The 22,742-nt window shown below is 48.0% G+C and overlaps 2 protein-coding genes across 7 annotated transcripts; one reads left to right on the top strand and one right to left on the bottom strand.

The window, feature by feature from the left end:
• Window positions 1–802: 802 nt before the first annotated feature.
• Window positions 803–5,287, bottom strand: CLP1 (cleavage factor polyribonucleotide kinase subunit 1). Its single transcript, XM_081099959.1, has 3 exons — window positions 5,165–5,287; window positions 3,595–4,222; window positions 803–3,210 (listed from the first exon to the last, which is right to left on the bottom strand). Exons 2-3 carry the CDS (start codon window positions 4,198–4,200, stop codon window positions 2,539–2,541), a joined length of 1,278 nt encoding a protein of 425 aa, XP_080956085.1. The 5' UTR covers window positions 4,201–4,222; window positions 5,165–5,287; the 3' UTR covers window positions 803–2,538.
• A 12,554-nt stretch (window positions 5,288–17,841) lies between these two features.
• Window positions 17,842–22,491, top strand: YPEL4 (yippee like 4). 6 transcript variants are annotated; one of them, XM_081100049.1, is made up of 6 exons: window positions 17,883–18,077; window positions 18,326–18,731; window positions 20,437–20,766; window positions 20,868–20,911; window positions 21,265–21,373; window positions 21,547–22,491. In XM_081100049.1, the coding sequence occupies exons 3-6, from the start codon at window positions 20,626–20,628 to the stop codon at window positions 21,634–21,636; spliced, it is 384 nt and encodes a 127-aa protein (XP_080956175.1). In that variant the 5' UTR covers window positions 17,883–18,077; window positions 18,326–18,731; window positions 20,437–20,625; the 3' UTR covers window positions 21,637–22,491. The 6 variants fall into 6 exon arrangements, with proteins under 6 accessions (XP_080956174.1, XP_080956179.1, XP_080956175.1 ...); XM_081100051.1 differs by lacking the exon at window positions 18,326–18,731 and adding an exon at window positions 19,337–19,469 and having other exon boundaries at window positions 17,996–18,077; XM_081100048.1 differs by lacking the exon at window positions 18,326–18,731 and having other exon boundaries at window positions 17,842–18,077.
• The last annotated feature ends 251 nt before the right edge of the window (window positions 22,492–22,742 follow it).

Raw genomic sequence — 22,742 nt, 5'->3', positions numbered from 1 at the left:
CAGAGATCCGCTCCTACAGCGTGATGTAACGCGATTTTCGCTGGGAGTCGTAACCCACCTACATAAGCACCAACATCACTCACATGGAGCACATACCAGAAGTAATGAAGTGAAACAGTAAAAAAAATTTAAAGATAACAATTCCTGACCTTTACTTGTGGTAAATAATAAAAAATAAAAAGCACACATGTATATATGTCAAAATTACAGAACTTTTTTTTTTATATAAATAAATGGGAGATGGCGACATAACCACGAATCGACGTATGTCCAGTCCGATGTAACCCCAGGACTGTATTGAAACCCTAACCCCCAAAGATGACTGTACTAGGAGTGGGGCCTCCGAGAGGTGCTCAGGTCATGCATGAAGAGCCTCCATAGAGCTCCCTTACCACTCCCAGTACATGAGGACACCGGCTAGAAGCTGGCAGTTAGCAACCTGGAAGACAGCCTCTATCAGAACACAACCATGCTGGTGCCTGGATCTTGGACTTTAGAACTGTGAGGTTTCTAATATTTATAAGCTACCTAGATTGTAGTATTTGTTATAGCAGTCCCAAGGGACTAAGATACACGTCCTCACCCACTGTTTCCCACTGCTCTGGGATTACAAAAGCCCTAGATTATCTTGTCTTTGCTGCTCCCTCCCCCCTCAATTTTTACCTCGCTCCCCTTGATTCACTATACTCCAGCCAAGCAGACTTTTCCTTCACCAAACACACTGAGCTTTTTCCTTTGTTTTTCCACTGTTCCCTCCACCAGGATTTTGGCCAAATTTTACACAGCCATTCAAGTCTTTTTTTTTTTTTTTAATCTCTCATATACTCTTTTTTAAAATAACTTTTTAAATATGTTTTTATTGATTTTAGAGAGGGAGGAGAGATAGAAACAGCAATGCATCAACATTGATAGGCTGCCTCTTGCACATCCCCTGCTGGGGATCGACCCTGAAAACTAGGCATGTGCCCTGACCAGGAATCAACCAGCAATCTCTTGTTGCATGAGTCAACTCTCAACCACTGAGCCACACTAGCCATGCGCCATTCAGTTCTTAACTCAGGAGAGGCCCTTCCTGACCACCCCATTCTAACGTAGCCTCTCTGTCACTGTCCTGTAGCACCCAACTTTAAGTCTTTGAATAGCACTGACCTTTGTGTTTATTCTATAATGTAAGCTTCCTAAGACTTTATCTTGTTTCCCATCTAGAATGGTTCCTGGCAAACAGTAGGTGCTCAATAAATACTTGTGGAAACAATGAACAGATGAAGGGGATCAGATACTTATTCAGTAATCCAAGTCCAAACTAGGACCACCAAGCATTTGCAGGAGATCAGAGAATGAGCTTTCCCGGTTTCTTACTACCTGAAAGTTCAATTTACACTTTGACTTAGATTCTGACTCCAAGCAAACAGACAATGGGAATGACAGTTGACGCTGGGAGAAAATGATCTCTGGGAAGTTATTAGATCTGAAATCTCATCCCAAGTTTATCACTAGCCTCTTTGGTTCCTCATAGTTACCCCTCTGCACCGAGAACAGAGTTAGCATCTATTTACCTGCTTGGCTTATAGGTGGGCTCTTTGTTTTCCTCTTTTCTAAGCATTCAGCAATAAATCATTTTAATAATCCTATATGATAAAGAGCTAATATGCAAATGGTCATCACCCCCTTGCACCCTCATGCTGGGGCCGGGGGACCTGAGGCTGCATTCCCCACCCCAGTGCCGAGGGACCTGAGGCCGCACCTCCTGCCCTGGCGCCCGGGCGGGGCCGGGGGACCTGTGGCTGGGCCCCCCCGCCCTGTGGGGCTTGACGGGGGTGCAGCCAGCCAGGTCTGGGTCTTGCGCAATTTCGAGGCGCACATGGGTGGGCAGGACTTAACTGGGTCCCGCAGCACGCCCCAGACTCTGACAGGAGGGAGATTTTCATATACATTTTAGTAATTTTTTTTCATCTCTGACACTTCTATTATAGAGAAAAGGCAAATAGCAATATTAAAATATTTCCTCTAATTCCCTTTTAATGTGCACGAATTTCATGCACCGGGCCACTAGTGTTTCTATAATTCTTAGGGAGAAAAACAAAATTAAAAAAAATTATACCAACTTCTGTGATATGGCAAAAATATTTATTAAATTTTTTTCCAAGTTTGAATTTTATTGTAAAGAGTCCTTCTAATACACTTGAACATCCTGGAAAAATAAGGTAACAAGTACTATATATAGCATATAAAGCAGTGATTTTTTTAAAAAATGAGTCCACACAGTAACTGGTTAAAGAAATGGGATTCTCCAGGGCCTTAGAGAATTTGAAGTGGCACCTTAGGTGATCTAAGAAACCAATTAGTCTCATGGTTTTCCTTTTGGTTCAAGATTAGTAGTTAAGTTACCACCACCTGTTTTAAGAGGTAGAATATATGCTTTTTACTAGTCCACCATTTACTGGTCAGCCTGGCCTCAAAAGACTCTCCCTCTTCAGCCCATCTGTCTCTGTGATGGCCACAGATCTCCAAGCCCCAGGCAGCAAGACTCCCTGATCTCTATTTAAGATCCATGAACCGGATATCCATGATGAGAAGGAAGTTCTTAGGCAGTGGACGGGGGGCTGGAGAGAGAACAGTAAACACCTGATGCTCCAGGTCCACACTGGTCACCACGATGAAACCGGCCACACTGGTCTCAGAAAGGTTCTCCTCTGTGCCCTCAGCAGTGCTGACACTCAGGAGGTGGTGCACCATATCTCGGCCAGGGGTGACAGGTACTAGCTTCAGCTGATTGTCCTCCTGAGACATGCCCAAAGGCAAACAGGAGTCTGGAATGGTGGGTGCCCCAACTTTGTAGATTTTCACATCTGAAAATTTGACATTGAAGGCATGGGGATAAAAACAGCCCCGGAATCCATAGAAATACTCACGGATACGCTCATCCCTACATTCCCGCCGGAAATCCTTGGAGCGCTCCACCACACCCCCAGATTTAGGGAGCAGCACAGTACGCACGAAGTGAGGCAAGTCCCGTTTCAGTTCATTGTAAAGTCGTTCTTGATCCAGAACCACAACCACATCTACCTCAAAGGCTGACGCTGCATGCACCAGGGCCTGGTAACCAGAGCCCTTGACCCAGCCACAGGTGTTAATGACACAGCCACTCACAGAAGCCCTTCGGTTCACTTCACACCTTTGGTTGAACACATCTGCGAGACGAGATGTAATCTGCAAAAGACAACCAAGGTGAGGAGAAAAAAAACACACAAAATGAACGAACCTATAACTATTCTGTCCCTCTTTAGAATAAGTACTATTAGGTACAAGAAAAACATTCTTAATGGCTGTAGTTTTGACCCCATAACATGGATTTAATTTTTATGTTGCTTCTTCTGTCTCCTAAGTGGGAATTTAATAAATAACTTAATAGGTCCACAGAAACATTTAATAATCTGAGATTGACTTACATTTGAAACTGTCTTTTCTGAAATCATATGGGAATAATACCAGTGGAGAGGGAGCAAAGAGATGGCTACAGCGTTAACTAGCAAACTTTGGCACAGCTTCCTACCCTGATAGCAACCCTACCCTCCATCCCACCTTGGCTCTGACCTTATTATAAAGCTTGATGTTGGTGCCAGGAGTGGTGGAGCCAAAATGATACACCAGAGGGGCCTGGATGGAGAATCCTTCTTCAACATCTGCCGGCCGCTCAATGTAGAGGGCCCCCATGGTACCAGGGATAGACACAGAGCCCTGGCCCACATCCAGCTCCACGTAAGTGGGACGGCGGCCCAAACGCACTGCGTAGTTGAGCAACAGGCGGCACACTGTGGATTTGCCCACATCGGTGGGGCCCACTACCATCACCCGGGGGCCTCGCTCCTCTTCCTTCTCCGCCTGCCTCCGCATCTGCTCCAGAGCTGTATGAGTGTTCAGGTAAAGCAACATAGGGGTGTCCTTGGAGACATAAGCCACCTCGGTGCGGCCACTCAGCTGTACCGAACAGCCGTGCCAAGTGAAAACAGCTACCTTGGCACCAGCATCAAAGGTGAATTTCTTGTTCCGGGTCAGCTCGGTGCCAAAGACTTCTGCCATGCCAGCCAGCAGCTCCAGCTGAACTGACTGAGACGCTTCCACCTCAAAGCGAAGTTCTGTTTCTCGCTCTAGTTCAAATTTAGTTGTTGGCTTCTTGTCATCATTGGTCTCCTCGCCCATCTTTTCTGTGTAGCTGCTGTGCCTAGTACACAAGTTAAATGTCAGATCTAAATACAAGTTAGAACTCTGTTCAAAATCCTCCAATGACTGTTTCCCCTGACCCTGCTTTATTTTTCTCCTTATCTCTGATCACCATCTGTCTACCCCACTAAGGTTGGACATTGTCGTTTCCTGCTGTATCTCCAGTACCCAGGATAGGGCTTGATAACCCACAGGCACCTCCGTACATACACCGAGCGAATACATGACTGAGACATCAGAATAAAATTATAGCCCTAGCCGGTTCGGCTCCGTGGATAGAGCGTTGCCCTGCGGCCTGAAGGGTCCCAGGTTCGACTCCAGCCAAGAGCACATGCCTGGGTTTCGGGCTCAATCCTCAGTAGGGAGCGTGCAGGAGGCAGCCGATCAATGATTCCCTCTCATCATTGATGTTTCTATCTCTTCCTCTCTGAAATCAATAAAAATATTTTTTAAAAAAACGTATCTACAGTTTGACAGAACACTTGATCACATCACCTCATCGCTCCCTTCATCATTCCATAGGGATACTCGAGAGAAGGCAAAAGGTGCCCACTCCCCAACCCTCTTAGTCAACAAGAATCCGGACGCAAACCAGAGAATAGCAATGCTGGACTTAAAAAAAAACAAAACAAAAAACATTTCAATATCCCGCCCAGCAACGTCTAGTAGTGTCTTCAGACAAATCAGCTGACCTCTCTGATACTTTTCCTCAGCTGCCAACGGGAGGCACTTACACTTCCTCACACAAAGTGTTGTTCTGGGGACCAGCCAGCAGGGATTGTTGGAGGAAAACAGCACTTGGTAAACTAGAAAACGCCGAGAAATAATCAGGAAGTTATTTCCGATACCAGACCGCAGCTCTAGGTCCCGCATCTGACCCAGATACGAAATCCGCCCAGGTCCCAAGGAGGCGACGGTTGCTTTCCTGGGCTTATTATCTTACCTGCACAGCCACTACCCGCAACGGTAAACCGAGAAGCCCTGCCGGGCAGGACCCGAAGCCCAACAGCAGCCGGGCTCGCCCGGACCCACGCCGGAAACACGAGCGGTTCTGCACTTGCGCAGTGGAGGAGACGCGGTCGCGCGATGCCCCTTGGGATATGTAGTTGTGCGGAAACGGCTGGGTGCCGTTGAGCTCGCGCAGCCGCCCGGCCTTCTGGGAGTTGTAGTTGCAGGACTGTTTTGATTGTGACGCAAAAGGTGGGCGGAGCAGCGACGGTCACCGTTCGCCTGCTGACTTAATCCGGGAGGAGTGGCGGTTACGCCCCCGCGCGGCCCGGACCGACCGAGGGGCCAAGAGTTGCCCGAGTGTAGCGGTTGCGGACTCGCCACCCTGTTCTCGCTCATCCGCTGCCCGGGAAGGGGAAGGAGAAGGGGAAGAGCGGCGGGGATGGAGGGAGACTCACTGTCTAGGTCCCAAGATAGCCTGCTGGCCTAGGCATCTTCTCTCTGCATCCCAGGACAGCAATGCCTAGCAAAGAGATGATGCTCCCAAGTCAGCAGCTGAGTTGCACCTTTGGACATGGACATGGTCCAAGTGCCTGGCTTTGGTCTCCAAGAGACCTGCTTTGGAATTCCAGACCTGCCACTATACTCACCAGCAACCACTGGACAAGTTCCTGAGGTGAAATAAACTGCCTGGCCCCTAATTTGCTGTTATTTCAAAACACTGTTCTCAACTTCATACCCGGAGACCTATGGACGGTTTACTATTAAAAATTCTGTCTCAAGAGACACGTGCTAAATGTGTGTCTTATTAAGAACTTCTCTCTTTCAGGGTTATTTTTCTATCAGATTCCAATTATATTTCATTTTGACTCAGAATATTTCTCAGGGAGTGCTGCCCTGTGCGCATCACTAAAGTATGTAGTCACAGAACGTGTCCTCTAAGGAAAAAAACCCTAATTCCTAACATTCAGAACATGAAGTATCATAAAGGTAGGGGCTTACTGTACACAAAGGATTGCCTGTGGGTGGTTTGTCTTTCCACGTGTAAGGAGGGGGAAACCTTAAGTTAGGGAAATGTAATGGGAGACGTTGCTAGCTGAGTATGAAGAAAGGAACTCCAAAAGATTCTGGGGCTTAAGATAAATTCTGAAAACATCATGTGTGTTGAGTGATAGCACTCTCTGGTACCTTGAGTGATAGTACCAGAAGTTTGACATTGAGAGGGAGAATTGGGTACAGGAAAGAAAAAGAAAAAAAAGGGACAAAAAGGAGAAGAGGGGGAGGGGGAGGGGGAGGGGGAGGGGGAGGAGGAGGAGGAAGTGTTCTTGTCTACACAGCAGACCAGAAAGGAAATGTAAGTACTGGAGGAATATGAGGAACTATTTTTGAGGAAAACAGTGGGAAGTGGGGGAAAAGGTGAGTAGTTTTGGGGGTAAGGATTGAAAGTTTGGAAGCAAAATAGGTTATCAGTTTAACTCAGGAAAATAATAATCAAGGATTTAGCTGGAGAGGAGATTGAAAAAGACCATGAGGACAGTGCTATTTGGGGGCGGGGGTGGAGATGACAGGAGGGCTTGCTGAAAGTGAGGAAAGAGAGTGTAGGCAAGCACAGATGCTTTAAATGTTGTGCCCTGACTCTGTGTTTAAGACGCAGAATGGAGAGCAGTCTAAAGGGGGTGGGGTGAGTTCTCCTCCCTAAATTCAGTTTGAGATAGCTATACAGTAACCAAATAAAGACGACCTTCAGATAATTGGGAGAAATTGCCTCAAGGGAAAGAGTGTGGAGGCGAAGAAACAGATTTAGGAGATACACTGAAGAGAAACAGGAGAGCATGAGCTTACATGGGGAGAAAATATGCAAATGGAAGACTGGAATTTTTGAAGAATGGTGAAAGATTAGTGGATACCTAATAGTTCACTAAAGAACTAATGCATCATAGTGAATGAATGAAATAAAGTAAACCATCAGAGAAAAAACTGAGAAGTGAGGAAGGCATCCTAAGAAAGTGAGTGCTAAGGTAGGGCCAGCAGGAAAAAGGCAACCAGGAAAAGCTCAGGTTTCTCAGTGGATTAACCATGTGAGCTAGACTGAAAAAAAGTACTCATCTGTAAAGTGAGGATGACCATGACAGGATTAAATGAATTTACACCTGTACCTGGCACAACATATGTGTTTGCTGGTATAATAACTGGACTCAGTCTCCAAAATCCTGGGTTTGAGTCCTAGCTTGGGCAAGTTCCTTCACCTATCTCTCCTCCTCCATCTGGAAATAATAAAACTGACTTTACAGGGTGTCTGTGAAAGAAGATATCTGAAAGGGCTTTGAAAATGTGAACCACTGTACAAATGGATGCCATTTTCATAGCTGCCCCTCCTCAAACTGCAATAAAAACTTAAAAGCTAACATCAGATGCTTGCTTGTTACAGGCATCATGCTTAGTACTTTATGTGTATCATCCCAGTCAGTCTTTGTGGGAAACCGCCTATTGTCTTCATTAGCAGAGAGGTGTGGACATGGAACCCAGAAGGCTGGTGACCCTTGTAGCCCTGAAAAGGTTCAGAGCTATGCACCCACTGTTTAGTCGAGACAATGGTAGCTGAAGCAACTTCCCCACCAGATAGTCATGTAAATCCTTATTGATAAGATCGTCTGTGTGTTACCGGAACTTGCCTGCCTAAGGGCTATGGGTGTATCCCAAACTAAATAAAAGGGAGAGCTAGGCCAGAGCAGTGGTAGTCCTCCCCCTACAGGTGAACTCCGGCCTGGCCCCCATTTCCCAAGTTAATTCTTTTCTAGCCTCCATTTTGTGTGCGGCCTTCTCCAGAACCCAAACCCCGAACAGGTACCCTGAATAACGCGGGACGTGAAAGGGGCTACCACATCTGGCGCCCAAAGGCGGGGCTTCCGGAGGAGATGATATTTTTCGTCTAGACTCTAGAGCGAAGGAGGAAAAATACACCGAGAAAAGGTGTGGAAAATTCACCGAAAAAAGGTGAGGGAAATTCACCTCACGCAAAAGCCCACGGACCAGCTACAGAATCCAGATCTGTAAGTAGGGTGGGAACGTCTTTTTCAGCCAGGCTAATGGGGAAGAATTAGAATTTTGGTTTGTATGCCTAAGGAATTAAAAGTTTCAGAAGGTATTCTTTTATAGTTTTTGTTTGATGTTATAGAACATAACCCTTGGTTTCCTGAGGGAAGCACATTAGATCGAGTGTTTGGCAAAAAGTTGGCAGCAGAACAACAACAACAACAAAACTCACCTCAAAAAACTGTTTTTCCATGGGGAACACAATATTGCGTTTGCTAGAACCTTTCAGAGAGGCTGAGGAGGAGCCTCCTCGCCTGGTTCCCTCCACTCCTCCTAGAGAGGAGCGGGAAGAAAAATTGGAGGAATGGCCTTTATGGCCCCCTCCACCTACATGTCCTGATCCTGAAACGTTGAATTCGCCGCCAATAGGGCCGCCAGTAGAATCATCTATACAGAGAGCCATCAGAAAAGGAATGAAGGACATGTCGGTGGAAGAAAGGCTTGCTGACCCACAGCTCCCAAATCAGATAATAAGACACGATGAAAAAATTGATTTTCAAATGATAAAAGCTTTGCGAGAAAGCGTTGTTCAAAATGGTCCAACGGCTCCTTTCACAAGAGAAATTATGAATAATATTTCTGAAGCATTCTTAACTCCTTGTGATTGGTATTCTCTGGCTCGTGCAACTCTGGATAGAAGAGATTATTTACTATGGAAGGAAGAATTTTTGGAAAAATGTCAAGAGCAAGCCCGCGCAAACGGAGGGCCAAATGCTCAAATAACTTATGAAATGCTGGCAGGACTGGGACAGTATATGGATATACAAAATCAGCTACATTATGTGCAACAGGCATATGAGCAAATTAGACTTTGTGGAAGGAAAGCCTGGTGGGCTTTACCAACAAAAGGGGACCCTCAGGGAGCTTTTAATAAATGTATGCAGGGACCTACAGAGTCATTTTCTGATTTTGTGGCTCGTCTCACTCAAGCAGCGAGACGACAGATTCAACATGAGGCCGCAGAAGCTATTTTAATTCAGCACTTAGCTTATGAAAATGCCAATGCTGATTGTAAGAAATGCCTGATGCCTCTGAGAAGAAATAGTACCATCACAGAGATGATTCAAGCATGTCAGAATGTGGGATCAGGCACTTTTCAAGCAAATTTACTCCCTGCTGCAGTAACAGGTGGAAATAAGAGGTGTTATAAATGTGGAAAAGCAGGACATTTCCAAAAGGAATGTAGGCAACCGAGAAGGCTAGGGAGAGGCATAAACACTCAACCTCCAGATTCAATCTCTCGGTGTCCTAAATGTCAGAAAGGGAACCATTGGGCCAGTCTGTGTAGATCGAAATTTCATAGAAACGGGCAGCCTCTAGATCAAGATAGAGGGCATGGCCAATCGCCGGGAAACGGCCAGAGGGGCGCCCCCCAGCCCCATCATCAATAGGGGAAATCTGTCCTACAAGGCCCACAGTGGATTCCCTCATCCGAGCAACTCCAGGAAGCCCAAGCCTGGATCTTAACAGCACTATTGCGGTCACTTTGACCCCTGATATTGCTCGGCATGCGATTCCTACAGGAATTTGGGAACCTGTGCCACTGAGAACTTTAGGATTAATCTTAGGGAGGAGTGGAAACACTCTAAAAGGACTAACTGTCCTGCCTGGAGTCATTGATTCAGATTATGAAGGAGAAATTAAAGTTATACTAGAATGTAATCATGTTATGCAAATTACTCCAGGACAAAGAATTGCTCAGATACTACTTCTACCTTATGTTCAGCAAGGTGAGGCTATAAATAGGAAAAGAGGAATGCAAGGATTTGGAAGCTCAGACATCTATTGGATACATGAAATTAGCAAAACCCGTCCCGTGATTAATTTAAGAATAGAGGGAAAACAATTTAGGGGTCTAGTGGACACTGGAGTGTATGCTAGTATTATCAGCAAAGAATTATGGACTCCAAGTTGGTCCACAGCAGAAGCTATGGGCTCAGTTAAGGGGGTAGGAACTCCTGATGACACACAACATAGAGCTGCAGTGTTAAGGTGGCGAGATGAGGAAGGACAGACAGGATGGTTTCAGCCCTATGTCATCTCACGAATTGCAGTCAACTTATGGGACCGGGATGTTTTAGAAGGTTTACAGGCGTGTATTGTTACCGGCAAAGGAAAGCAGTTAATAACTCAGATAGGATATCAACCTTTTAGGAGCGGTCACTGCTGAGTCTCCTCACCCTCATGCTGATCCTATACAATGGAAAGATGATAGACCTGTATGGGTGGATCAGTGGCCATTAACCAAGGAGAAATTAAATCATATTCATGAATTAATACAAGAACAAATAGAGGCTGGCCACATAGAGCCTTCCAATAGTCCTTGGAATGCACCTATATTTACAATCCCTAAAAAGGCGACAGGAAAATGGCGATTGTTACATGATCTTAGAGCAGTTAATGCTACTATGCATACCATGGGAGCTTTACAACCTGGACTCTCAGCGCCTTCACAAATCCCTTTAAATTGTTCTCTCATAGTAGTAGATCTTAAAGATTGTTTTTTCACCATTCCCTTGGCACCTCAAGATAAACAGATTTGCATTTTCAGTGCCATCTATTAATAATATAGAACCCATGAAAAGATATCAATGGAAGGTTTTACCTCAAGGAATGGCCAATAGCCCTACTTTGTGTCAAAAATATGTGGCTCAAGCTGTTCAGCCTTTAAGAGACAAATACTCCCAATGTTACATTATTTATTACATGGATGACTTGCTCTTAGCAAGCCCACTGGAAGAGCAGACTTTGGCCATGTTTTCCCAATTAGAAGAGGAGCTCCCTAAATGGGGTTTAAGAATTGCTCCAGAAAAGGTACAGAAAGAAATGCCTTTCCAATATCTGGGAACCATAATTGAAAACCAGTGCATTAGGCCTGAGAAGGTGGAGATAAGAAAAGATTGTCTTAAAACTTTAAATGACTTTCAGAAATTATTAGGGGATATTAACTGGTTAAGACCTTATCTGAAGATCTCTACAGGAGAAATGACAAATTTATTTAGCTTACTTAGAGGTGACTCTAATCTTTCCTCTCCCCGAACTTTAACAGATGATGCTAGGAATGAGTTGCTAAGGGTTGAGCAGGCAATTTCCTCAGCCCAAGTAGCATGGGTCCAGCCCGAATTACCTTTATTGGGACAAATTAACGCTACTGCAAATAGTTCCACTGGAGTCATCTTTCAAAATAAAAATTCTCCTGCCATTATTGAATGGGTCCACCTAGGGCATCAATCCTCTAAAACTGCGGTTACATATGTAGAACTATTGGCCCAATTATTATTTCAAATTAGAAAATGTTGTAAACAGCTTAGAGGGGAAGAGCCCCAGTGTATCTACCTCCCCCTCACTGGGAAGCAATTAGAAATGTTATTTCAGACTGATATAAATTGGCAAATTGGGTTAAGTGGATATTCAGGGGAACTTAGCTGTCACCTATTAAAAGATAAACTACTACAATTTTTATATAATACCTCCATCATTATACCAAAAAATACTAGGCAGGAACCAATTCCTGGAGCTTTAACTGTTTTTACTGATGGATCATCAAATGGGAAAGCTGCCTATCATAAATTGACCACAATAAATTCAGACCGAGTCATACTGACCAGTCATACTTCTGTACAAAGAATTGAATTAGAAGCTATTAAGGCTGCATTGCAGGATTTCCAAGAGCCTCTTAATATCGTCTCTGATTCCTTTTATGCTGCGAACTTAGTGAGTAGAATTGAAACTGCCCGGTTGAAATGGCTTAGTGACCAAAGTTTATTTTTACTATTCAAACAAGTTCAGCAGATTGTACAACAGAGACAATATCCTTTTTATATCACTCACATCAGGGCTCATAGTGTCTTACCTGGTCCTTTAACAAAAGGAAATGCACAGGCTGATCAATTGGTTGCTTTATTAAAATAAGCCTTAGAATCTCATCAGCTTCTACATCAGCCTGCCAAAATGCTATCTAAACAGTTCTCAATCACTCGACAACAGGCAAAATAGATTATTAAGGAATGTCTAACTTGCATGTTACATCTACCTCAAGGGCTTAACACAGGAGTCAACCCTAGAGGTTTGCTGAGGGACCATATCTGGCAAATGGATGTAACGCATTATAATTCCTTTGGACACCTTGGGCCATTACATGTCTCTGTAGATACCTTTTCAAAAGTCCTATGGGCTACTGCATCTACAGGAGAAATGGAAAAACAGGTTATTAATCATTGCCTAGCTGCTTTTGCCATCATGGGAATTCCAAAAATTATTAAAACTGATAATGGGCCTGCTTACACAAGCTGTCAATTCCAGGAATTTTGAAAAGGTGGAAAATTCAGCACATTACAGGAATACCATATAATTCCCAAGGACAGGCCATTATTGAATGACAGCATCAGCGGCTAAAATCCCAACTTGTAAAACAAAAAGGGGGGATGATGGAGAAATCACCTGCGGGTAGGCTGCACCAAGCCTTAATTACTTTAAATTTTTTCACTTGTGATGCTGATGGAAAGACACCTGTGGAGCTACATTGGTGTCAGAATAAAACAAAAGAAAATGGTCTAGTTAAATGGAAGGATCCCGAATCTGGTTTATGGAAGGGACCTGATCCATTATTAACCTTTGGCAGAGGGTATGCTTGTATATTCCCAGAGAATTTTTCCAAACCCGTGTGGATTCCTGCTAGAAATATTAAACTGCAACAGGGATCCAAGAGAGAAACTAGCCAGACTAATGAGGACCTTTCGCCTGGAGCCACACCATGCAGCTGCAGACAATCAACTACCTCAGCCACAGAGAGCAGCGACTCAAAGCAGTCCACTGAAGACGAGGAGCAGGAGGAGTACGAGCCGGACAGCAAACAGCCTGGAGACCACCTGGGGCATGGTAAAGAAGACAGTACAGGTGCCTGATGCCTGAGAATGTCTTTCTTGCCATGCTAGCAATAATCATCTGTACGGTAATATTACCTAGGGCAAATGTGGAAGTATTTCATACTTATGCTCCTGACCCTTCATGGGTAAGAACCGTTACATGGGCTGATCCCCCGCCTAATGTAGCATCCAGTAGGAACATGGGTGGGGCAAGGAAGTAGGGGACTATCACTACTTGCTCCTGGGAGAGGTGCAGAAAATGTAACTAAGACCTTGTCTATACAAAAAGAAATTGACAGCCAGTTGAAAATTGAATTGCCGTGGCCTAGAGCAGGGGTGGGCAAACTTTTTGACTCGAGGGCCACAATGGGTTCTTAAACTGGACCGGAGGGCCGGAACAAAAGCATGGATGGAGTGTTTGTGTGAACTAATATAAATTCAAAGTAAACATCATTACATAAAAGGGTACGGTCTTTTTTTTTTTTTTTTTTTAGTTTTATTCATTTCAAATGGGCCGGATCCGGCCCACGGGCCGTAGTTTGCCCACAGCTGGCCTAGAGCAAAGAATATCCTTACATGATATTATTCTACAATGTCATTAATAATTTTTGATATTTTACAACAGCATATTGTACATTTATCCCAAACAAACTTATAAACTAATTCTTTGAATGTTTGGCAGCAATTTAATAAAGACATGAAAGGATTTAATCCCTTCCACTGTGTGGAAGGCCCCCTGGGAAGGCACTTGAGCATTCTATATTGGCCTCTCTTGCCCTTTTTGCCAAGAGGGTCCCTCTTTTCACAATCCAATTGCCCACAGCTGTTGCCTGAGCTCTCTGTTCATGCTGAGGTTGAAGCCTCATGGTGGCTGGTACCATGGATCTGTCTCTCGCCCAATAGCGTGAGCTGGGCCCTCCCTGGAGAAGAAACCTGGGTTCCCCAAGATATGTGATCAATGCCAGGGCCCCGCCAGCAGGCGAAGGGATCCCAAGGCAGTTGCTGGGCGTGGAGGCCACAGGGGCATAGGCTACCAAGGAGACAGAAGTGAACCTCACATCACCCTGCTTGGCCCCGGAGGATGGCTGGTTAGCCAGAGACGGGTAAGATTCCTCAGGGAAGGAACAACCTAAGACAGGCACAGTCGCAGAGGGGCCATCAGGAGAGAACTTGGGGGTCAACAGAGGTGGGGCACAGATCCTCCCCCTCTCCCCCCAACTATGCAGGGGCTTGAACACTCGCCCCTTCTAGAGGGAGGTCTCCTGCCCCCATGGCTGCTTCCCGCTTCCCATGCCCAGCTCAGATCGGGACCCAGATAACAGAAAGGGACTTGGCCCAGCTCAGATCAGGACCCAGACAACAGAGACTTCACTGACAGCAGCTACCCTATATCTAAATCCAGCCTAACACCAGGAATGCTCAGGGCCTTCTCAAGGATGCAAAATAATCTTTTCCATTAATATTTACAGTGTAAACTAAGATTGTTGTTAGAGTATTAAGTTTGACAGTAAAATAGTAGTCAAGTTTTCAGATTAATTTAAATTGGCTAATTGAAATAAGTAAATATTCAAGAAGTATTAACCAAAATTTTCATTTCATGGTAAAATTGCTTAACATGCAATGAACCTAAAGCAGTCATATTTTTGTGCAAAAAATTAAAATTTAAAGTTATCTAGACTACATTATAAAAATTTTCCAGAAGCCTCCTAATAATTAAATCAAAAAAGGGGGGATAGTGGAAAAATACCATGTAAGGAAAAATATCCTGTAACTAAATTACATCTAGAAAAAATTTTTCATTTGTAATGCTAACAGCAAGACACGCATGAAAAACATACATGGTGTCAAAATAAGCCAAAGGAAAATCATTTGGGCAAATATAAAAAGGATACCAAGTAAAATTTCCTTTATTAACTTTTGGTCGAGAATATGTTTGTATATATTTCAGAAAACAACTCCAAGACCATGTGGATTCCTGCAACAGAGAGGAATTATCAGGAATGCTCCAGCCATGAAGACAAGAGGAAAAACAATCCAGAGATGGAAGACGTTGACGACGCTTTTCATGCTAGGTTGCCCAGGACCAAACCAGAGAGGGTCGGACCTGCATTGCCATCATTTGTTCACCATCCAGAACTGAAATATCATTGCTGACATGTACACATAAGGAACTGTCAGACATTGAAACTTGGACTCAGAACTGTTGGACATTGAAATTGGGACTCAAACATTTTTTGTTCTTATATGTTTATTTCTGGTCTGCAGATACAAGATTTTTTAAGGAAAAGAGAAGGGGGAGATGTGGGAAACCGCCTATTGTCTTCACTAGCAGAGAGGTGTGGACAGGGAACCCGGAAGGCTGGTGACCCTTGTAGCCCTGAAAAGGTTCAGAGCTATGCACCCACTGTTTAGTCGAGACAATGGTAGCTGAAGCAACTTCCCCACCAGATAGTCATGTAAATCCTTATTGATAAGATAGTCTGTGTGTTACTGGAACTTGCCTGCCTAAGGGCTATGGGTGTATTCCAAACTAAATAAAAGGGAGAGCTAGGCCAGAGCAGTGGTAGTCCTCTCCTTAGAGATGGACTCCTGCCTGGCCCCCATTTCCCAAATTAATTCTTTTCTAGTCTCTCTTCATTTTGTGTGCAGCCTTCTCCAGAACCCGAACCCTGAACAGGTACCCTGAATAACGTGGGATGTGAAAGGGGCTACCACAAGTCTTCAAAACAACTTGAAGAGGTTGGTTACTGTTATTACCCCTATTTTACAGACAAGAAACTGGATCTCAGAAAGTGTAAGCTTGTCATTTGCTCAAAGTCACACAGTGAGCAAGTGGCATAGCAAAAAATACAAGATTCCAAAGCCCAAGCTCGTGACAAGAGGCTTATAGACGTGGCCCAACCTGTTGCCTGCAGGGTAAATGATTGACATTGTGTAACTGTCCAGGATTCAAAGAGGGAAAGCGTCCTCAATAAAATTCCCAGCTCAGTAGGAGAGAGGCTGTTGGGGAGTGACTGACTTATAGGATACCTGGAAGACATTCTTGGATTTTTAAAAACAATTTTTTAAATATATATTTTATTGATTTCAGAGAGGAAGGGAGAGAGAGATAGAAACATCAATTATGAGAGAGAATCATTGATTGGCTGCCTCCTGCATGCCCCCTACTGGGGACTGAGCCCACAACCCAGGCATATGCCCTTGATTGGAATCGAACTTGGGACCCTTTAGTCCACAGGCTGATGCTCTATCCACTGAGCTGCCGGAAGCCGGTCCATCCTTGCTGCTTGACACAGTCACTGCAGGGAAGAAACATCTTCACAGCATATGTTTCAAGGGACCTGGCGTATATGGCATACTGTTCTTAATATGTTTGCTCCCCTCCTTAGCGCTATGTGTTTTAACCAAGGTCACCTCTCCGAGAAAGGTTGTTTCCCCAGGTGGGGATTTTTCCCTGGAGTTAGGGGGGAATAAAACCCCTTAACTAAGTGCCAGGCGGGTAGTTAATCACTTTAACTATGAACAATCACGCTTAAGCTACATAATCTTTACTCCCTGGAATGGAGATAATAAATTCCCTAACCTTTGGAATAGAAATTGATAGGATTAAAATCAACTGGTATAAATACAGTTGTAACAAGACAATAAAAAACAGAACCTGGCTGGAGAACCTAGCGAGAGAACATGGCAAGAGAACCTGGACAGAACTTGGCTAGAGATCCTGGCTAAAGAACCTGGCTAGGCTGCTGATCAACTGAACGCTGTCTCTGTGTCATTCCTTCTTTGCCGACTCCGTCCACACCTTTGAGAACCCCTGGACCTGCTGGGTCTGGACCCCAATACTGAGCCAAACCAGCTAGGGCTAAAAACAATTTTAATGCCCTCTAGGTGCCAAGCACTGTGTCAAGTAGGGGCTGACAACCCAGGTAGGTCTTCGACAGGCTGCATTCCTCACTTTCCCTTCCACTAGGTTTCCCTATGTCCAAAGGGGGTTTTGCTAATTTCCTCACTTCCTGGCTTGTGGTCTAGGCCAGCAGTCACCAACCTTTCGGACCTCATGGACCACCAGTGGTCCATGGACCACCAGTTGGCAACTGCTGGCCTAGAGCACCTGCCTCAGAAAGTCTACTGTTCAGAAGGGAACCTTATGTAATGTAGGTGTCTCCCTTTGTGAAGCACAAGGAATTGGGAGGTGGTTCACAGGTTCCTGCATGTGAGATGTCCTATTTAGTCTGTGACTCCTTTGAGGGGTCTTAAGCTGAGGCGTTGAGGCTGGGAAGTACCGGGCACACGCTTGGGGGCACAATTTGCTGTATGTGACAATTACGATGTCTTTTCTCTGTGTCAGTCTGGGGTCCCAGCTGAAATGGGAAATGTCATCTTAAATGTGTGTACAGGAGCCTGACTCTCTTCCTCCATCTCTCACAGTCCCCTGCCTCACCTCCTCCTTTCCTCCAGCCCTGCCACCAGGACTCCATCCTTGTCCAGCCCTGTCCTTCCCCAAGGTTCTATCTCCTTGACCACACTGCCTTCCTCCTCAGCAACCAGCCTTTCCTCTTTCGTACCCCTCCCGTCCCGGCTTTCTGCTCCCACCCCTGCCTCACTCCCCCCAGCCCCTTCGCTGGATGCCTGCCTTCTCCCTCCCGACCCGCCTCCTGTGTCTCCCAGCCCTGCTCTGACGTGGGAGGTGAGGGGGGTGGGGGGATGGATGACTCACAGTGTTATGATGCAGTTCCACAACACACAGCTACATTCACCCACAGACCGAGGTACAGACGGGAGGCAACCTCTGGCCCCCCAGCAGCTGGCCAGCTCTGCAGCCCCAGTCTTGAGCCCTTAACTCCCCTCCCCCACCCCCACCCCTTCCCAATTGAAGGAGCGGAAAGAGAAGAGAGAAGAGTGAGGAGAGAGAGAGAGAGATAGACGGAGATCTCTGGAGCAGACCTCAAGGTGAGGGGGCAGCCCTTCTCCAAATGATTTTTTTTCCCTTTGCAAATTTCCTCCTCCTGCTGCGTGTTGCTTTCTCCCCTTTGCAAAAGCATTATTCATCCATCCTTTGTCCTCCCTTCCCCCTCCCTGCTGCCTCCGCTCCTCAGCTCCTCCATCCCTCTCCAAGCTCTGCCAGTTCCGCACTTATTTCCCGGCAACTTTGGCTGCAGCATCAGGCATCGCTGTTGATTGTTTTGTGGCTGTTGCAGACCACCGCCCCCCCAACCTCCCCCCTGCCCCAAAGTCCGCCCTGGCCGCGCTGCTAATGATTTTGGACCATACCATGCGAGAATGCCAGCCCAGAGGGGGCCGACGCCTCAGAGCAGATGAGAAAATCCATTGTGAGTGCGTGGCCCCCTCCCGTTTTTTCCCCCTGAGAGGCACCGGATTCGCACCTGCCTCCTGGAGCCTCTGCCTTGGGGCCTCTGCTGTCAGTGATGGTTGCTCAGCAGCCCTCCCTCCCCAACCCTCCCTCTTCCCCGCCTCCCACGGTCCAGCTCTGGCTCACTCGGGGAATATCCTCTCCCCAGCACTCAGCTTGTCTTTGTTTTTCCCTGTCATTTGCCCAACTCTGTGATCTGAGATGGAGAAGATATGACCCCTACCGCCCCTCCTGTGAGTGATTCTCTGGCCTGTGCAGCCTCTGCTTTGCTTGGTGGGGAAGCAGGGGAGAGAGAGGGTGGGAGGCGTGACGGAGGCCCGGGGAAGGAGGCCGAGCAGGGACCTGGCCAGCCCCCTCCTGGGCCCTTGAAGGTGCGCTAGGTGGAGCGGCAGAGGGCCACCGCAGGCAAAGTTGGAGGCAGACCCGTGAAGTGGATGCTGACCAGTTTGTGCTGGTGAGGAGAGCCTGTTTCTTGCGACCTGAGCCCAATGTCACCCTGGGTGTCTTCCCGGGGCTGGCCACGGGGACAGGACGTGGAACAGAAGATGGTCTCTGTCCGGGGTTTTATGGAGAGATTGCCGGCCCCAAGAAGGACTGGAGCAGCTGGGCCCTCGCAGCCACTGCAGAGGGCGGGATGACAGCCTGTTTGCCCTGGCTGCCCGGAGCCCTGCTGCCTCAGGGCCTGCCGTTGCCAGAGAGCACCCAGCTGGCACCTCTGAACCAGACTTGGGCTAAACCACCCGCCATGGCCCTGAAGGCCCCATGAAGGAGAAGGCAGCACCTCACCTGCTTATCAAAGCCACCAGAGGCCACCTCCCTTCTTATCCTCTGCCTCCAGCTCCCTCAGCCACGCAGGGGCTGGCGTTTGGACAGATGTCAACATCTTCCTCAAGACTCCTAATCAGAACCCGGCAAATATATCTTCTGTCACCCACAGGGGCACTGCTGTTTGTCCCTGCCTCCAGCAGAAGGTGGGAGCATTCTCTGCCTTGTGCCCCTAAGCACAGCTTTTGAAAATTCAAGTCCCCCCTCTTGCTGCTCCTTGAAGATGTTGTCCATACACGACACCCCCCCAGCCCTGCTCAGCCCAGGAGGAGTGCTGTCCTTCCTGCCAGGGGGCCCGTTTTCCATCGGGTCCAGCCATCAGATTTGCCAGAAGAGAGTTTCTCTCCTATAGCTGGGGGCCTCCATCCTGAATTATTGGCTAAGGCCATTGTAAAGAGCAGTAGAAAGAGACCAAGGGGCTCAGAGGCTGAGAAGACAGCCAGGCACTGCTTCTGAGCCAAACAGAGTGGACCAAGGGGCAGGCTCAGGCAATAACAGCCACTTCCAAGGTCTTTGGTAGAGAAGGTGACACCCATGGAGCTCTGGTGCCCAGGGGAGGGATGAAGCCCGGTGTGTGCACCTGCTGGCCTGGCCTGCTCTCCCTCTCATCTTCCCCTCCTCCTCTCACACGAAATGTATGAAGGACCAATTGTATTGCAAATAGAGGCGATGAAATAGAAAAACTGCCAGACATCCCCAAATTCTAAGAGGCTTAGAGCCCCACAGCCTATCAGAGCCTGTGGGACGCAGATCCTCACCGAGGAACTGAAATCAAGGAGAGCACTGCAGATGGCATCGCTCCCATGGCAGCGTGGACCAGCGGCTGCTCCCCGTGGAAATGCTGGAGGCTGCTCCCGCCCCGGGGGCGGGCGGGGGGGTGCGCGCGGTGAGACAGCGCCTCCCCAGCTAGGGCACCTGCGGCCTGGAACTGCTGCCAGGCTTGCCGGAGCAGATGGGAATCCAGGGGACAGGGAGGCTCAGAGCGACTGAACGCTGAATTGATGGCGATGGGGCATGTAGGGCAGGGGTGAGATGAGCACCAGGTTCGCCATTCCCTCGGAGGGGCTCCACATGAGGTCACAGCTCTCCTGATGCACCTTCCCCTCTTCCCAGGTGACTTCTATTCCTACCTGGCTCACGTCTTGGGGGGGGGGGCCCTGGCCGGGCAGCCCCCCCACATTTCTCCTGCCCTGAAACACGGCTCTAGCCAACCTGCTCCGCTGCTTCACCTGCGACCGCCTGTGTGGGGGCTGCACAGCGCCGGCCCCTCCAGCCCGCCAGGGCATCGTCCTCCAGCCCGTCATGCCCAGCTGTGACCCGGGTCCGGGCCCCGCTTGCCTCCCCACCAAGACCTTCCGTAGCTACCTGCCCCGTTGCCACCGCACCTACAGCTGCGTCCACTGCCGAGCACACCTGGCCAAACACGATGAGCTCATTTCCAAGGTACGCCACATGGGGGCCTGCCACTCCCCTCCTCTCCCCCACAGCCTGCCCTTCCTCCTCCATGCCCCTGGGGATTCACTGCCTGTCCCGTGTCTCCACAGTCCTTCCAAGGGAGCCACGGCCGAGCCTACCTGTTTAACTCCGTGTGAGTCCACCTCTCTCTTTGTGTGTGTGCGCATGTGTGTGTGCATCGTGTTCCTCTGTGGACAAAGAAGGTGAGCCACCAGAAGGTGGCCTTGCAACTCTGCTTTGCGTCCCCTCTTGCAAAGGGGTTCAGAAGCTCAGGCTGCAGTTCTCTTGTGGGGAGTCTGGGCAGAACTGGAATCCCTGTTGGAGGAAGGCCCAGGCACTCGTCTCAAGGGGGCAGGTTGCTGAAGGCAGGGGCTCCCAGCTGGGCGGGTTAAGCTCTCCAGATGGAAGCTCCTTTGGGCTGTTGGGGGGGCTGGACTGACAGAGCGACACCACTCGGTGCTGGGTCCCTCCTGTTTCTTGAGACAGGGTCAACGTGGGTTGTGGGCCGGCAGAACAGCGCCTTCTGCTCACCGGGCTCCACTCGGTAGCTGATATTTTCTGTGAGAGCTGCAAAACCACACTGGGCTGGAAATATGTAAGTACAGGGGAGGGGGGCCCTCCCAAACGGACAGTCTCATGGCCCTCCAAGCCCCAGTGGGGTGGACTGGGGGGGGGGGGGGCGGGACTTTCAGGGCAGGGGTAACACAGGAGGTAGGAGGGCCTGGCGGGGACTGCGTGGTCCCACATTCACCACTCCCTCCCCACCAGGAGCAAGCCTTTGAGACGAGCCAGAAGTACAAGGAGGGAAAGTACATCATTGAAATGTCACACATGGTGAAGGACAACGGCTGGGACTGAGGGGCTCAGGCAGGCAGTGCCCTTCCTCCGCATGCCCCACCCTCCCATACCTGTCTCCTGGCCCTGACAAGCGGTCTGTACCAGCATGAGTACTGCTCCACCCCTGGGGGGATCCCGGCTCCCACCACCCCCTCCCGCCTCCACCTCATCACTCCCAGGCCTCTTTGGAACAGGGGTCTGGGGGGCTCCAGGGGTGTCCAAGGCTCAGGAGTGGGCAGCAGTCAGGAGAGAGGCAAAACTGGGGAAAGGGGTGGTTGTGGGTCCTCCTAGCCCCAAGGTCCTATAAATGGAGGAGATGGCAGGCCATGCGTTAGGCGGAGGCCAGTAGGAGGAATCTGCTTTTGCTCCACCTTTTCGAGTAAACAGAGGACAAAGCTTGAGTCAGGGGCTGGTATATCCTGGGCCACGGAGTATCAGAGAAAACGCTTGGGTTGGAGTGAAGTTTGGGCCTCATACACAGGGAGAAAGCAGTCTCTGAGGGTGAAAGGAAAAATCTCAAATCCCAGGCCCTGGGAAATAAAGGAATCACAAGGGTTTCCATTTCACTCCACTTGTTTATCTTGGCACTAAAGAGGCACTTTCCAGTATCTAACCTTTGCCACTTAGTGGGATGGGGAGAGCTGCCTCGGGAGCAGCCCCCACCCCCAGCTGGCTGTTTCCGGAGCGAGCGGTCTCTAGGGGCATTCCCTGAGGCCCAGCTACTGCTCCCTGGGACGCAGTCCCCGGGAGGGGAGGCGGGAGATCAGTGCTACGGGGCCAGGCTTTCTCGTGGCTGCCACCAGCGAATGAAACTTTTGTATGATACATAAAGTGTTTGGGTTTATTTTTAATAAAAAGAGGAAAAGCAGCTATGAAGTGCTGTCCTCTGACTTTCCTTCCTTGTGCAAGTAACCAGTACCCCCCTCCCACCGTCCCTTCATGCCACTAGGGGGCAGCAATTGCTTTGTCTGTGGCAAAACCCCACTGGAGTTTTTACTAAGGGATGGGTATCCAGGTGAGGTTTTGTTTGGTTAGAGGGATGGCTTTTGTGAGTCATTCCATTTGGAGTACCCAAAAACAGCTTGAGTCTACTGGAGCCCTTGATGATTAATCAGTTTTGCCTGGAT

This window comes from Myotis nattereri, assembly GCF_964212035.1.
Source record: "Myotis nattereri genome assembly, chromosome: 9".
NCBI classification, from domain to species: domain Eukaryota; kingdom Metazoa; phylum Chordata; class Mammalia; order Chiroptera; family Vespertilionidae; genus Myotis; species Myotis nattereri.
Note: the sequence above shows the minus strand (reverse complement) of the source record. Positions and strands in the feature narration are given on the sequence as shown.